The sequence below is a fragment of the Andrographis paniculata genome, unplaced genomic scaffold (assembly GCF_009805555.1).
Source record: "Andrographis paniculata isolate CXL003 unplaced genomic scaffold, ASM980555v1 Contig57END, whole genome shotgun sequence".
NCBI classification, from domain to species: domain Eukaryota; kingdom Viridiplantae; phylum Streptophyta; class Magnoliopsida; order Lamiales; family Acanthaceae; genus Andrographis; species Andrographis paniculata.
In genome coordinates this window covers 4066878-4084928 of record NW_026137592.1, presented here as the reverse complement: position 1 = coordinate 4084928, position 18051 = coordinate 4066878, and the positions used below count along the sequence as shown (strand labels likewise).

Sequence of the window (18051 nt, the reverse complement as noted above, 5' to 3'; positions counted from 1 at the left end):
TCTTTGATATTTTTTATGATATTTATTTATTATTTTTTATATGGACGATGTTATTGATATTTTAAAATAAAAATTAATTGACATGATTAAAAATATTTAAATGTATTTAAATATTATGAATATTATATTTCAATATAATATATAATTCAAATAAATAAATTTTATTTACAAGGAAGAGGCGCAGGATTAATGATGGATGCCACTATTAAATTCACATGCTAATGTATCCATCATCACCATCCATTACCATGCATCTTCTCATGCTCACTTTTTTTTAATATTATTCTTTTAATTCTTCAATTTATATCAGCTTTTTTTTTAATTGATAAAATATAAATATTTTCTAGTTATTACAAATAGTTTTAATACTAATTTATACTTTTTAATTTTATATTTATTTATAAATTTAAATATCAAAATATCTTTAATTTTTAAAAATAATTAATTTTATTTGTATTTTAAAGAATAAAAATATTAAAATAATCTTACATATTTTTATTAACTAATAAAATGTTATTATTTTTTAATCTACCGTTAAAAAATAAAAATAAAAAATTGATACATGGAATAAGAAGAAAGAAAATATTATTTCATATAACACAAAATTATAAAACATTTGCAGACGTTAGTTTATAAATTAAACATTGGTGGGCTTTATATATGTTTAATTTAATTGAAAGAAAAGGACTAAATTATTATACATCTACGCCATGTGATAAACTACTTCATTTGTTTTTTATTCAAAAAAAAAAAAAAATCTTCATTTCATGATAATATATAAATTCTACATCAGAAAATTTTTAATTTCATTTTTTTTTTAATAAAAATACAAAAGAAATAAATATAACTCATAATTGATTTAATTGTAATTATAGAATACAAATCTCAAAGGAGTGTTGTTTGTTATTGGAAATTGAATTTTAAATAGTAAAATATTAAATTTAGATTAAAAGTGATACTTTAAAAATACTGTGAATTTTTTTTTTGTGCAGATGGTCTAGCCCATTTTTAAATTCGTATCGAATAGGTCTGACCCAATTTTAGATTGGGCTTGAAAATCCAAATTGAATAAAGCCCAATTTCAAAAATTGTTGGCCACACTAATCCAATTAAAAAGAAAAACCAATTATAGTTATATTTTGTATAATATTTTATTAAAAAATATTACCTTAGTATAAGTAAATATAAATAGGAAAAATAATATTTTTATTGATAATTAAGAATTTCGAAAGCTTTAGAAACATAAAATTTAAACAAATTTATATCCACAAATAAATAAAAAAAATCAATTTATCATTATAATTTACGAAAATTTAAATTTATTAATTAACATACCATAATTAGCTTATGATTTAGATAATTATAGTTTACTTTATTTATATTAATTGAAGAAATTAATATACAATATATATATTTTTGAGAAAATTTAGCCCAGATAATCGAATAAACTTATTATTATGAAATATTGTCTTTAAATAAAATTGATAAATTGTAACATAGTATTAGCGAATAATATCATTTTCATACCGGGAATATAGTATATGTAATATCCCGTAAAAATAATCGCGGAAGTTCACCGGAACTTGCCGGAGTCCGTCAAATTTTATTTTGGGCTTTTGGTGTAAGAAACTAAGGAATTATGTTATAATTGGGAGTAAAATTGAGTTTGAACCATTTTGGGCCCAAGTAGGATAAGATAGATAATAAATACCCACGTCTATCATGTTTATTAAAAAAAGAAAGAAAGAGAGAATAGAGAGACAACAGCCAACAGACGCAGCTCAGTCTTTTATCCGAAGGTAAGTATGATTAATTTTAGATAAATGATATGTTCTAACCCCTAGACCTCTTTTATTGATATTTTTCAAAATTATTTTCAAATTAATTTTATCTAAAAGTGTTACGTTTTGCTAATTTCTTTTAGAAAGTTGATTATGACGTCCCTCAGGCTTATGCGAAAATTATTAAAGTATTTTAAGTTGAAGATCGTAGAATTTGTGGAATGGGTTTGAAACCCTAGTTTTGCCCTAACCTAGTTATAGTTTTTGAGAAAATATTTATGATTATGTTTAAATATTATGATTTTTTGAATTAGATTATGCCTATTGGGATTGCCATATTATTTAAATGTTTATTTTGTGAAATAAATTGAGATTATAACGAACTTGTTGATTTTTAATACCCTACTTTTGCTTGGTTAAATGTTGGCAATTGGAATGGTTTGAGTTTATAGCTTTCTTTTAAATTTGTCTAATAGCATGTTGAGTATTGTGTCAAATTAGTAATTAAAACTATACGTCGAGTCCGATCAACTTGTTGATTGTTTGGATAAGACATAGCCTTCCACCTCCGTGCCTTACAAATACGTGACGGTATACCGTTATTTTAGGATAACTAGCTAACCTCGAACTAGAACCCGAATGGACTAGGTCAAGGGATCAAGATGGTGGGTTCTCTTTTTGGGTAATTCCGAAGTACCCGTCATTCACGATGAAAAGGTCTTTAGACCGTCATCCGTGATGGAGGGATGGGTTGCGTACAATCCCCTCTTAGTATGTTATATTGGAGACTAGAGGGTTGTAGGCCGTTTGGCGTCCCTCGAAAACTAATAAATAAATTGACTTACGTGTACTTTGGGCTTCGAACCCTTATGTACATATTGTGGAGCGTTTGTTGAGGGGTGTGACCCTATGCTTGTTAAGTGTGATTATGTGACGTATCATACAAAGTAATAAGGCTGGAAAACCTGGTCGAGCTGGCCCTAATTAAGGTCTAATGAAGTTTTCTTCGTGATTGTTCATCACTATTATTTAAGAATAAAAATGAGATATAAGGGAGGCACTAAAAGATTTGTATGTGTGAGTTATCTTTATGTGATATATGACATTTTATTCAAATTATCTTATTCAAATGATTCTGTGACATTTATACGTGAATCATGACTTATACTGTATTAATATGTCTTTGAATAATTGCGCTTACTCAACCGCCGGGTTGACCCTATTTCTAAAAATTTTTGTAGGTGATGGTGTTTCCGTTATACCTAAATGATGCATTCACGTCACATGATCTATCTGGGGGAACTAGAAGTACTTAATCTTCTATAATGCTTTTGAAATTCATTATTAATGTTTAAGAACTAATGTCTTTTGAATTATTCCCAACTTATGCTTTTGAATCGAACTTTATTTATTTAAATGATAAGCCGGTGTGCTTTTAAATTTCTAATTAGTTGCTTATAGTGGTTATTTTAGCCTTAGCGCCACAACGTAGAGCTCGTTGGTTCGAATAAGTTTTTCGGTGTGGCGTGGCGGTGATACTCCGGTTTGAGCTGACCGGAGTGTTACAGTTGGTATCAGAGCCTATGTTAAAGGCTCATGCTTCTTGGTTAATAAAATTTGAAAGATTTCAGAATTTCTAAAATCAATTAGATCATAGGCTTAGTTGGGTTTGGCTGCTGTGGACAAAAAAATTGTGTTATTTTTAATAAACACAAAATTTGTACAAATTATATTTTATTTGAATTTAAAGCGGGTCCTATTCTCTAAATGGGTCCTTTGATTCTCCTTACGGGTCGATTTGTTTTCCAACTTGATTATCAATGGCTTCTTTGATCCGAAGAGATTTGGTCTTTGGTTGATTTTGCTAGACTTTGGAGGGCTTTTGGTCTCCATGTGGGCTACTTGATCGTTAGCTTTGGATTTGATATCCTCTTTGGACGATCCAAGGCTTTGATGTTTGATTTAGCTTTTCCGCCTTTTGGAGAGCTTTGGTCTCCGTGTAGGCGATTTGATCATCGGCTTTGAATTTGATGTCTTCTTTACACAATCCGAAGCTTTGATATTTGCTTTGGCTTTTCCGCTTTTGGAGGACTTTGGTCTCCATGTGGGCGATTTGATCATCGGCTTTGGATTCGATGTCTTCTTTGGATGATCCGCGGCTTTGATCTTTGGTTTGGCTTTGCCGCCTTTTGGAGAGCTTTGGTCTCTGTGTGGGCGATTTGATCATCTGCTTTGGATTTGGTGTCCATTTTGGACGATCCGAGGCTTTGATGTTTGATTTACCTTTTCTGCCTTTTGGAGAGCTTTGGTCTCCGTGTAGGCGATTTGATCATCGGCTTTGGATTTGATGTCTTCTTTAGACGATCCGAAGCTTTGATATTTGCTTTGGCTTTGCCGCTTTTGGAGGACTTTGGTCTCCATGTTGGCAAATTGATCATCAGCTTTGGATTTGGTGTCTTTTTGGACGATCCGAGGCTTTGATCTTTGATTTGGCTTTGCCGCCTTTTGAAGGAATTTGGTCTCCGTGTGGAAAATTTGATCATCAACTTTGGATTTGGTGTCTTCTTTGGACGATCCGAGGCTTTGATATTTGATTTGGCTTTGCCGCCTTTTGGAGGGCTTTGCTCTCCGTGCGAACGATTTGATCCTCAGCTTTGGATTTGATGTCTTCTTTGGACAATCCGCAGCTTTGATCTTTGGAAAGGTAGATTTGGTGCTCCATAACGCTTTTGGTGGCATGTCCCTTTGACTTTTGGATCGAAGAAGGCCGAGTTGATGCTTTGGTGAAGAACGCGATGAACACCTCGAAGCTTTGGGATGAACTTTGGATGCTCTTCCTTGATTTTGATAGATTCTTCAATGGCTTTTAGAGCTTTGATCCTTGAAGAGGTGGATTTGGTGCTCCATAACACTTTTGGCGGTGTGTCCCTTTCACTTTTGGATCGAAAAGGGCCTAGTTGATGCTTTGTTGAAGAACGCGATGAACATCTTGAAGCTTTGAAAGAAACTTTGGATGCTCTTCCTTGGCTTTGATGGATTCTTCAACGGCTTTTGGAATTTTGATTCTTGAAGAGGTGGATTTGGTGCTCCATAACGCTTTTGGCGGCGTGTCCCTTTGAATTTTGGATCGAAGAAGGCCTAGTTGATTGCTTTGTTTAAGAACGCGATGAACATCTTGAAGCTTTGAGAGAAACTTTGGAGACCTTCCCTTGACTTTGACGAATTCCTCAACGGCTTTGAGAGCTTTGATCCTTCCTCCGGCTTGGACATACGACGAAAAATGTTAACTTCATCGATTCGTTAACCAATATTGGATCATTTGTCCAAATTAGTGACTTTCGACGAAGAACGCTTCAAAGGACACAAAGAACATGAAGAACAATACAGAGAGAGTCTAGAGACTTACCCCTTTACTTGAATCCTCGATGTAACTTCGGTCTCTCAAATGAACTGACCATGGCTCTTATTTATAGGGATGGGTGGCTTCGGCTTCCTTTTTTAACGGTGCCACGATGCGCGTTTTGATTGGCCAATAGGAAGATTTTATAATCTTTCATTTTCCATCTGATACTCTTTTCCATTCTTGACGGGTTTGATTGTGCACCTTGCTTTCTCACCAGAATCTTTATATCATTGCCATTCTTCGGAAGATATTAATTTATATACTTCATTTATTGACAAGATTAATTTATTTTGCTGCCAAATTTATTATGGCTCTATTTATGCACGTAATATTTGTACGATATCTTCCATTTTAAGCAGATTTTTGCATTAATGGTTGATTTTATTGTACAAAAATTAACATATGTGCATAATTAAATACCATATATTTATTTTATTGGAATTTTATTTTCTTCCAAAATACATGATATTTAATTGATTTTAGACATATATTTTTACTGTCTACAACTGCATTCACGGCATGTATTGCATTTTATGTTTATTCCATGTGTGTATGCACATTGGTCATGCTATTTGATTAGTTAGAGCTTATTAGGTCTAGTCTCGATTACCAAGATGCCCCCTAGGTGTGCTCGTCAGCCTCTTGTGGCACTTGAGTCCGATTAAGAGGTTGAAAGTAGGCAATCCCAAAACCCCGAGCCTCCAGTTCAGAGTCCTGTTCGGCCTTCAGACCCGACATTGGAGATCTTTCGTCAGTTTATGAGACATTTTGCTCAGCAGCCCCAGAGTGCTATTGATGCAATGTTACGTCATAGTCCTCTGACTTTTACTGGTCAATCGGACCTGACTATTTTGGGAGAATGGTTGGATCATTTAGAGACGATATTTGAGGTAGTGAGATGCTCAGAATGAAAGAAGACTATGATAGCCTCATATTACTTAGAAGCCAATAAGTGGTGGAATAATGAGAAGTCTTCCGGGAGCAACTTGGTGGGATTGCTGTAGGAGGCCTTTAAAGGGATGATAAGGACGCGCTTTTATCCCTCGCATGTTCAGAGAGCAAAGGAGGATGAGTTTAGTGCCTTGGTGCAAGGTCATATGATGGTGGAGGAGTACTTGCACCAAGGTCATATGCCTTGGTGCTAATGATCGATGCAAGTTGACGAGGTTTGTTGGCGGGCTAAACCGAGACCTTCAACGGTTCTTGGCTGGCTTGAGTGTGATGACCCTTCAGGAGGCATCCGAGAAGGCGCTAACATCTATCGGGTGAATCGGATATCGTATGAAGAGCAGATGGATGAAATCCGCAGGACAGATAGAGAAAAAGAGAAGGTGAAGGAGGGGTTGAAGAACCATCAACGAGAGGATCAATCGAAGAGGTTCTCGGGTACGCCTAATGCATATCGCCCTAAATTCACTCCTAAGAATTGGAATGGCAGTCATGGTGGTCCGATTGTTTGTATCCGATGTGGGAAGTCTCATCCGGGAGTTCGTTGTAATGGCAAGTCCGTCACTTGCTATGAGCCGGGACATGTGAAGAGGTTTTGTCCCAAGTTAGTTGGAGCTCCGAATGCGATTGAAAAGCAAGGTCGTACGCCGTCAGTGGCACCTCAGCGTGCGAGAGGAGGAGGAAATAGTGGCCAAAGAGGTCACATCAATTTCATGACGAGAGGGCAAGCTGTGGAGAACCAAGGAGACGTCCTGACCGGTACATTCTTAGTGAGGTCTTTGGTTGTAGTTAGTCTCTTTGAGTCCGGTGCATCCATTTATTTCAAATCGAGTAGATGTGCTAAGAAACTAAAATTGGATTCTCAAACAGAGGATTCGGTAAGGATTAAGCTTCCTTCAGGAGAGCTAGTGCCTTGTAATTGTCTTATTATAGGAGTGTTTGTCATATGATTGGAGATATAGAATTTTCTACGAATCTTTTGAAGCTTAAATTGCCAGAGTTGTTTGAGAAAGCTCCGGGCGTACAGATCGATTTCGATGATGAAATGTCCTAATGGGAGGAGGACGTAATACCCCGTAAAAATAATCTCCGGAAGTTCGCCAGAACTTGCCATAGTAAGAGCCGGAGTCCGAAAAATTTTATTTTGGGCTTTTGGTGTAAGAAATTAAGGATTTGGTTAAAATTGGGAGTAAAATTGAGTTTGGACCATTTTGGGCCCGAGTAGGGTAAGATAGATAATAAAGACCCAAGTCTATTATGTTTATTAAAAAAAAAAAAAAGAGAGAATAGAGAGGCAGCAGCTAGCAGACGCCGCCCAATGCCTCTTCTTCTTCTTCCTTGGAAGTTTTCTTCTCCAAAACTCTTCCTCTTGGTCTCTTCTCTTAAGGTAAGTGAGATTAATCTTAGATAAATGATATGTTTTAATCCCTAGAACCCTTTTGGTGATATTTTTCAAAATTATTTTCAAATGAATTTGCCTTAGAAGTGTTAGGTTTTGCTAATTTCTTCTACAAAGTTGATTATAATGTCTCCTAGGGCTTATTTAAAGATTATTAAAGTATTTTAAGTTGAAAATCGTAGAATTTGTGAAATGATTTTGAAACCCTAGTTTTGCCCTAACCTAGTTATGGTTCTTGGGAAATTATTTATGATTATGTTTCAATATTATGATTTTTGAAGTTAGATCATGCCTATTGGAATAGGCGTATTATTATAATGAACTTGTTGGGTTTTAATACCCTACTTTTGCTTGGTTAAATGTTGGCAATTGGAACAGTTTGAGTTTATAACTCTCTTTTAAATTTGCCTAATAGCATGTTGAGTATTGTGTCAAATTGGTAATTGAAACTACACGTCGAGTTCGATCAACTCGTTGATTGTTTGGATAAGACATAGCCTTCCACCTCCGTGCCTTGTAAATACATGACGGTATACCGTTGTTTTAGGATAACTAGCTAACCTCGAACTAGAACCCGAATGGGCTAGGTCGAGGGATCGAGATGGCGGGTTCCCTTTTTGGGTGATTCCGAGGTACCCGTCATTCACGATGAAAAGGTCTTTAGACTGTTATCCATGATGAAGGGATGGGTTGCGTACAATCCCCTCTTGGTATGTTATATTAGAGACTAGAGGGTTGTGGGCCGTTTGACGCCCCTAAAAAACTAATAAATAAATTGACTTACGTGTACTTTGGGCTTTGAACCCTTATGTACATATTGTGGAGCTTTTCTTGAAGGTTGTGACCCTATTCTTGTTATGTGTAATTATGTGACGTGTCATACAAAGTAATAATGTTGGAAAATTGGGTTGAGCTGGCCCTAATTAAGGCCTAGTGAAGTTTTCTTCGTGATTTGTTCATCACCTCTAGGGCATGCTCAGTGCGCAGCAATTACATTAAGCTTAAATAAGTCATTCGTAAGATAATCTCTAGCTCAAAGCGCCGCCGAGCAAGAGCTCTTGTTTCGAGTTCCGCTAAAAGAAAAAATACGGTCAGCCTATATTTGAACGAAAATGTTGTGTCGTCTGGGGGCGGGCGCAACAGCTACATGGACCCCGGAAGGCATATTTTGTTCTTTGATAAAATAGTTTTTATGTTACACATACAAATTTAAAATTGTTTCTAACTAGTACTGAACATGAGACGTGATTTTCCTGGATTTCTAGCACATGTAAAATACCATTCATATTTTGCTCATTTCAAATGTCATCTTTAGCACCACATTCCCCAAACCCTTAACCTCAAAAGTCACATAATTTCTCATGTGTAGATTTCTTACCTCGGTCTCTTTGTAGGTTGAGAAACTCATCTTGTCGGAATCGACATGACAGGTGACTTTAGTATTAAGGAATCACACCTTCGGAGTTTCCATATTTTTTGTTTTGTACACCACAGTGACAAGATCATCACAATTAAGGATACAATCAATCTGTTGGGAGTTTTCAACTAGTTGGGAACTTGACTTCTTCCATTTAGGAATTTTACAAGCATATAAACAAATATTTGGACTAGGCTTATCGTTAAGGTTATGGTCAATCCGGTTTAGAACCTGGCTTTTTCTGTTCATGGTCATAAGTTGGTTTTTCTACAGTTAAAATATTTACCTGTAAATTTGGATTGTTTGACCTTACCTTTGCCCTTGTCTGTCAGATTTTAGAGTGCACATTTCTTAAGAAAATTTTCAACCAAGTTGACTCTAGTAATATCTCTGTATTTAGCCATGTGCTATTTTCGGTTGTCCCCATCTATCTGGATTTGGACAATCAGATCTGAAAGCCTCACTTTCTTTATATTTCAACATCTCTTTTGATCTAGATATAGAGTGATTTTTCATCTTTTTTCTTATCAAACTCCTTTTTAGTTGTTAAATCATTATCCAGGGCCTTTGCGACAAAATATTCAAGAAAAGTCTAGGTTTAATTGGTTAAAAGAGACACAAATTTAATTAGTCAATCCACAATTAACTATAAGTGAATTTTATGTCTACTTTATAAATCATCTAAGCTTGAAAGTAGAAGTTAAATATCTCAATTATAATTAAGTCCTATATGAAATTATAATTACAACGGATCATATTGTTAGAACTTTATCCAAAATTAAATCATAAGCCAAGACCTACCGTGTTGAAATAAGTGAGATAAGAAGATAAGATAATAAATTTAACATGATTCCATTAATGTAGTCGAATTCAAATATGTAAATTGATTGGTGGTATTGTGTTTTTCAAGTCTATGACATAATTCTTGAGAAAATCACAGTTCACTGCGTCGTCCATTTCCACAATTAGATATAGAGAAGTAATGTTGTTACGTGTATATTTAGGATCACAATCTTAATATATTATACCTTATTATTAATTGGCCGCATCACTCAAACAATAATTTGTCGCAATTAGACCTATCAATGGTCACAACATTACTATAACTTAAGATTTCATCAAGTGCAGATACACAGTATGAAAATTTTATGTAATATGATCTTTAACATACATATTTCCAACTGGTCCACCTTAACTTTTATTCATAATAACTGAAAATATTGAATGCTTAGAATTGAAGACTGAATATTATAGTATAAAATAAAGTAACGTCCAGTTTATTTGAATATTACTAATCATTTCTCACTAAACTCAAGCCCGGCCCTGGCAAGAGCCAGCCCATTCCATATAGGGGCCAATAATATATATATATATATACACACCTATATATTAATATATATTGTTATTATTATTAATTTTTCTATAGAATATATAAAATAAAATTTTAAATAACAAATTTATTTTATAATTAATTTTTAAATAAATGATTTCTATATTATTTTTTAAATTATTTATTTGTATGTTTTAGTGTGTTTATTTAATGGTATGATTTTATATATTTTTGTGAATTATGTAAAATTAAGAAGATATGATAGAGTAGTATTTTGTGTGTTCTTGTTATTTTATTTTTATATTTATATGTTTAAATTTGTATATTTTATTATATTTTTTAGTAGTATTTTTAGAAATTTGTGTATTATATAAACACTGGATTTGTTTCTTTAATCTAAACTTTTTCTAATTTTTACTATTAGGACTGTGCGTTTCTAGAAAAAATACATTTTTCCCTCTCACAAACATCTCATCAAACATTATTTTAATATCAAATTCAAACCAACCTTTTCTCTGAACCAATCAAAAGAAACAAACCCTTAATAAACATTTTTGTTTGAAAATTTTCTTTTAAACACTTTTGATTATTTATAAAAATATTTTTTAAAAAATATTAAATCAAATATTTTTTTTTATTTTTTATATTATATTAAACATGTCACATTAATTTTATTTTTATATTTTGATATTTTAATATATAAAAAAATATTTTATTAATACATTTACATTAAAAATATATATATAATTATTGTATTATTATTATAATAATATAAGAAATATATTTAAGACCCAATATTCTAATTTTGCCCTGGGCCTAAAAAAGGTTAGGAACGGGCTGACTAAACTAAAATATCAAAATGTAGTTCCACTATCGTACGAGGAACATGTTCATGATAGATCTTAAGTGGAAAGTCTTTAGTAAGCAGACCAGCAATAATGGAAGTTGTATCAATATGTGCAATAACTTATTCATGATATAAAGTCATATTATTAAGCAAATAATGATTATCACCATCAGATAAGTTACTAGTTCCAACTTATTTCGAATTCTTAAAGAGACTAAAACTTTATTTATGAATGAATAATAATAATTGAATTTGTCCAAAATATAAGTTGAAAACAAAAGTTCACTTAAAAGAAGGTACCACACAAATGTTCTCATACAAATCCAAATAATAATCAATACTTAATAATAATCTAAAATTACAAATGGCATCAACTTTAATTTGTTATCATTGCCCACATAAATTTATATTTCATCATCAAATGATTTTCGACAATAGAGACAATATTAATTATCAATGCAAAGTCAAGTTTCATACAACTCAAATAAATCAATATTGATTCTTTGTAGTGCTTGAAATTGTTCCTAAATAGTATTGGGACTAGATAAATATACACATATATACTCACACATCATAATGACACTAAAGAATAATGCAATATCATCTCAAGACACTAAGTGCAACGTCAGTGATCATATTTGGATTAATAATATTAATTGATAGCAGTCATCTTTTCTAATAATTATATGCGGATAAGTAATGTCAAATAATAAATCACTTGAATGATTCATTATTCACATAAGTTAGAGTGATATAATTATCACATATACATTATCGTAGATGTATATCGTATTTTTCGATCACCAATTGCCTTTGAGCTGAAAATAATCACGTGAATCAAAATACACATATGAAAAACTTACGTTATCAAGTACAAATATCATATTAGAGAGGTTACGGTTTGCAACAAACATTATTAATGAATCTCTATTTTTCTCAAACCAAATCAATCAGAATCGTGTTCAATGCATACGAGTTTGATTTCATAAAAAAACAAAAAATATTTATAAACAACTGAAAGCAACATATGTGAATTTAAAAATAAAGTAGCAATCTTATCACAAGTTATCGAGCAACATCAATAATCATCTTTGGACAAATTACTGATTATTCAGTGATAAACTTTTTTTGGCAATCAAATGTTGATAATAAAGTAATGTATCAAATAATATTTTCGTCTTTTGATATATATATATATATATTATTCACACAACAATAATCAAATTATCATTACAACATTAAATGTCACAGAACATGCATGTAACCTATTTAATCGCCGACTTTTCTCTAGGCCAATCAACAATCGTTAAATTACACATAATACCTTCTAATATATAAAATAAACTGATTTATACAGTAGATGTTGCTTTAACAACATATTGTGTTCACAAATTTATAAATATTATATTATTTATTGTTAATTAAATTCACATTAAAAATATGTATCCAATACAAATGAAAACTTTTAACAGTAGCAAATAATATTCAAATTTATAAATAATCAAATAGTCCAAAAAATTAGTAAATGCAGCAGAATTACACAGACAAAAAATATGTCACCAAAATAGACTATAAATTTACTACAGTAAACAATTATAATCGAATTTAAACAAATATATACTATCCAAAACACGTTGACATAGACGAGAAAGTATGTGTTTTCAATTATATTCAATCAACTTCATATGAATCAAATTGTATTGAAACAAACAAAAGCATGTGTTTTCATTTCTATTCAATCAACTTCATATGAATTGTATTTTAAATCTAATTGCGGAGACATTAAATATGAATGTGATTTCACACGTACTTATATTTTACTCTGGATTATATATTTTAAATGATCCAATCAAGAATCCAAAATTTCAAACATCATACATACGTACATCAATATAGTCATGTGCCATATCAAGAACAATAATCAACAGAACGAATTTCAAAAGGGATTAGACTTCTTCATATTTTTCATATAAGTGCCTCTTGATACAAGTAGCTAAATCAATAACAAATCTATCTATAACAAGATGAGAATGACTTTACAACTAATTGTGCTAATAACATTCATTAACAAGATGAGAATGACTTTACAACTAATTGTGCTAATAACATTCATTCTCCGTCTAGTAATAATAAAATGAATGCATAAACGAGTACGAATTCATATATTTTTCGATAACAAATATGATTGCAGATTGATGATTTAATAAATTCAAATTAAACTTCAATCGAGAGTAATCTTAATTAAGCAAGCAATTCATTTAATCAAGATACCCATAATTGATAGAACATCCAAATAAATCGATTCATCCAAAAAAATAAATAAATTATCTATGTCGTTCTTGTTCTTGAATTTAATAGATTCATATTCAATATAATAATTGTAATGACTTTTCCTCAAAAAATCATAGTTCACTGTGCCGTCCTTTTCCACTATGAGATATGGAGAAGTAATGGCGTGATCACAACCCTAATATAATAATTGATTTCATCACCTAATTAATAATTTAATGAGTTTTTCCACATAGAAAATTTGCACTTTTTAAATAAAAGTTATTTTATTCAAAATTTTGTTTTTGAACAGCCTTATCATTTGAAATTGTGGTAATAAAATGAGTTGGTTGTTCACTTATTTATTAATCTACTTTTTGAGAGTGTGCATGTCTTTTATTATTATTTTAGAGATGAAATGATTTTTGGAATATTTTTTTTAAAAAATAAATATTTATCCTTGTGAACTTGGTTATATATTTTATTGTAGAGATCTATCTTTTTTATTGGAATTCATATAGCCTTATAAGCCAATATTTTTATTTTTATTATTTTTTTACTTTTTACTTTTTATTTTTTATTCTAAACTCGAACATCAATAAGTCAACTTATTCTTTAACTCGAACTAGGTTTGATATCGAACTCGTCAACAAATTTTGTATGTTTCTTGTGTTATTCTAAGCTCGAACAACAATAAGTCTACTAACTCTTCAACTCACAATGCTTGTAACCACGGAATAATAGAACATCTTACATTTATGTGGAAACCCTCTGTGGTTTCAAACTTTTATGGAACTAGAGTTAGAAGGGTTGTTATTGAGTTGGAGGCATATAATGCTTCCTATTCCTTTAATTTTTTGTGAATTTTTTTGAAATCAAATGATTTATATATATATATATATATTATAAAAGGATTGCAAAATCCATGAATTTCAGGGAAAATAATGGTATAAGGAAATTTATTCTTACAAACCAAAATAAATTCAACCAAAAAAAAAAAAAAATAAAAAAAAATAATAATAAATCCTACTCCATGAAATGTCAGCAATACTATTATATATTCTACACCATTCGTTTTTATCCCGGTAAATAATTTATCACATGCTCAATTGAAGATTAAAGTTTTGCTTCCAAGTATTAATATGAAATTGTATATACCATGTTACAATAATAGTTACACGTCTTTATTGAATACATCTACATATTATTAATAAAATATCATTACTTATATCATTATTGAAATCCTTAATGCCATCACTCCAAGTTAGTATTAACACTTTTTTCTTCATTTTTGCATTTATAAATACCCCATCTTAATTTAACATACATTACAAATTAAAACCCTTTTTCTCCTAAGATATATTCATACTTCATACCAACTAATAATACCATAATATGGCTGATACAATAATAGCAAGAAATTTGTTGGTAATTCTCCTATTATTTTCTTTAGGGTTTTCTGAATCGAAATTTTGTTTTACTCAACCACATACAGTAAAGATAAATAGTCAGGTTCCAAATCCTCAAAGTTTAAGCTATCACTGTTTTTCGGGTAATGATGATCTCGGAAATCATTCAGGCGACTGGCACTGGTCATTTTGTGAAAACTTTATGGGTCGAACAATATTCACTTGCCATTTCAATTGGGGGAAGAACCAAAGGGAATTTAGGGTTTTTGATACAAACTTCTGGGAAAGTCAATGTGAACGGAATGGTAATTGTATATGGTCAGTGAGACCAGATGGATTTTATTTGCAACGTACAGAACCTGGTTCTCCACCTAATTACGTGAAGAAGTATGATTGGCAGTGAGACATTGATGGAGCCTTGCAAGTTGTATTCACAAGGCAATTCTATTTTATACATGAAATTTCCATTTTCAAATGACAATTGGAATTATAAAATAAGGCACATTTTATTGTAGTGTTTCATTTCACTTGGAACTTAAGATATTCGCCAAAAATATAGATAAGCAAATGAAAGCACAAACACACAACCAAAATAACATATTTGAAATATAAATTATAGGTAACTAAAAAATAGCTCTTCTTGCAACTCATGGTTAAATCCAAACCCTCAAGTATCGTTGAGCAAGACCATAAAGAAAGCAAATGAACATCCCTATAAGAAAATTCAAGAAACACCCAAGCACTCGATGCTTGACCCCAAAAATATAGCCTCCGAACAAATTTATTCTCCAAAAAGCAACCAAAAGACATTCTCATGTACTCAGTTCACAGTTAGAAGTAGCCAGCACAAAAGGAAATCAACACAGATCTATGATTTTGGCCAAAAGCTTAATTGGAGAAGAATATGTTTTAATATAATTAATATGTTTCAACATGCTCAACCTCTTAATTTCTTTGATTCTCCTTTACTGTTTTAATACAATTATCTTTTGGTGATTTACCCATCACAACAATCGATGAGAGACACAATCATAATCTACTTGGTGTTTTGAGGTTCCAGTATCAAAAGTCGATGAAATTTATGAACTTTCCATTTTTCTTGGCGACAAGTAATAAGTCTAATAGTCATTCAACAAACACGGTGAGAATTGACTACCAATAAGCCATAACAAGCTATTGTTTTTCATTTAAAATGTCTATTTGTCTCGATTTTGTTATGCATTTTTTCCGTAACATATACTCTCAACACAATTTTTTTTTCTATGCCATCTTTTGTTACAAAAAGTTGGTCAAGGTGGTTTTTCGCACGTGAGATGGCTTTGTTATGATTTCCTACCATTTGTTACATATATATATATAGAACCCGTAACAAGAAAAATTCAACCAATATTATTTGACATGGTAAAAGAATACTTGCTACGTCTTTTACAACTGTTGTATATGAAATTCTGCTCAGACAACCAATGTTTGTTAGACCTGTCAAAAGGGTAAAAATAGTGAGTTCCCCGGCCGACTCAATAAAGCCTCCAGGCTAGTCTCGCATAATATTATATATGTACGGAAAATAAGGAAAGAACAACAAGAATAAATTGGTGGAATTCAATATATATATGAGGAAAACGTGATAAATTTACATGTAATAAAGGAAGATGAGGAAATTCATTGCAAGAAAAACATAAAGAACAAAAATAAGACAAAAATACAAACAAAACATAGAGGAAAAGATAGTTTTAGTCGTGTTGTTCTTATCATCTTCTTCTCCCTTTTACACATTTTGGAGTTTCATTAATACTCCATATTAAGTCTTATTTGTGCCTCCCCACCATAAATCCCCAAGGAACCTTCATCGTTATGATCTCTTTGAATCCATGTAACTTCTTCAAGTAAGCTTCATCATCACACGAATCATTAAAAAGTCCTATCACGAATGAGGTTTTATGAATCCTCATGAATCCTCGTCTTAATCCATTGTTCTTTCACTTTCTTTAATGGGCTTGGTCTTTCCATTGATTACTTCTTATTTGCATTTTTTGGGCCGAACATCATTGTTATCCTTTTTAATCGAATTGGGCTTTCTTTCAAATTTACTGTTATTTCTTCTTGAGTTTCTATGGCCCAATCAACATAGTGGATTTATCACTATGCATCCGGCCACTCCTTTTGGACTTCTTTTGGCATTTCTTAAAGCCTTGGGTTCGTCTTCCGAATTCCGTGGATGTCTTCCGAATTCTGTAAAAGTCTTCATCAATCTGCATATAATTTTGTCTTTCTCGAAGTTATTCTTGGTTCCTCCTATAAAGCTTTAAGCTTCACATTTTTTGGCTTCATAAAAATTGTCCAAATCTCATTGAAGTTTTATAATTTCTGCTCACATTAGGCTTGGATGAGAGTTGTCTTCTTGCTTGCACTTATATTTCTCAAAAATTTTCTTGAGAAATTAAACTTGTGGGTCGATTACGAATTGTGAGCTAAAGTGATGTAATTCTACATTGTACTTGTTGCTCTGTTGGATTTTCACAGGTTCCATGAATTCATTCTTGTGCCTTCTCATTATTTTCTTCATAAATGTGTGTTAATTTTTGACATGACAAGAGATAAAACATATTGCAAAAGCGTATGAAATTATATTTAGAAACATAGAAGTTTTATACTAAAATCCAACAACAAAAATAAATCATTCAATATTATTTATAAAGAAAGGTTACGACACAATGTTTATAGAGAATTTAATAAAAATGAATCGACAACATTTCTCAGTCTTATTTCCAAAAACATTTCATAAATTGCTCTCACAAGTCGACTACGTCGTCATTGCCAATCATACATCTTCACATCCTGTTTGCCTTTCTTCACATAAAATCCATCTGTTCTCACAGACCATGTGCAGTCTTTTCCACAAATCTTAAGCCTTGTTTTACTATTGAAAACTTCAAAGGATCGTTTCTTTGACCCCCATGTAAAATCACACCAGAATAATGTTTTCATGATAGCATGTTCGCAAAAGAACCAGTGCCAATTGCCCGTGTGAGTGCCAAGATCGTTATCGGCTGATTTGCAGTGATAGCTTACGCTGTTGGGGTCGGGCATGTCAACATTTATCGACACAGTATGCTTATCCGTCCACATACAAACGGGTTCTTTCTCTTTCTGTGAATTATAGACAACACTGCTTGCAACAGCTTGTTGTGTCAAGATAAGGCTAAGAAATGTAGGGATTAGAAATGACTTCTTGGCTATGAGATCAGCCAT

At 31.9% G+C, this 18051-nt stretch overlaps 1 protein-coding gene across 1 annotated transcript; it reads right to left on the bottom strand.

Annotated features, from left to right (window-relative positions):
* Positions 1-17610: 17610 nt before the first annotated feature.
* LOC127257274 (S-protein homolog 5-like) lies at positions 17611-18051 on the bottom strand. Its single transcript, XM_051283655.1, has one exon. It carries the CDS (start codon positions 18049-18051, stop codon positions 17611-17613), a length of 441 nt encoding a protein of 146 aa, XP_051139612.1.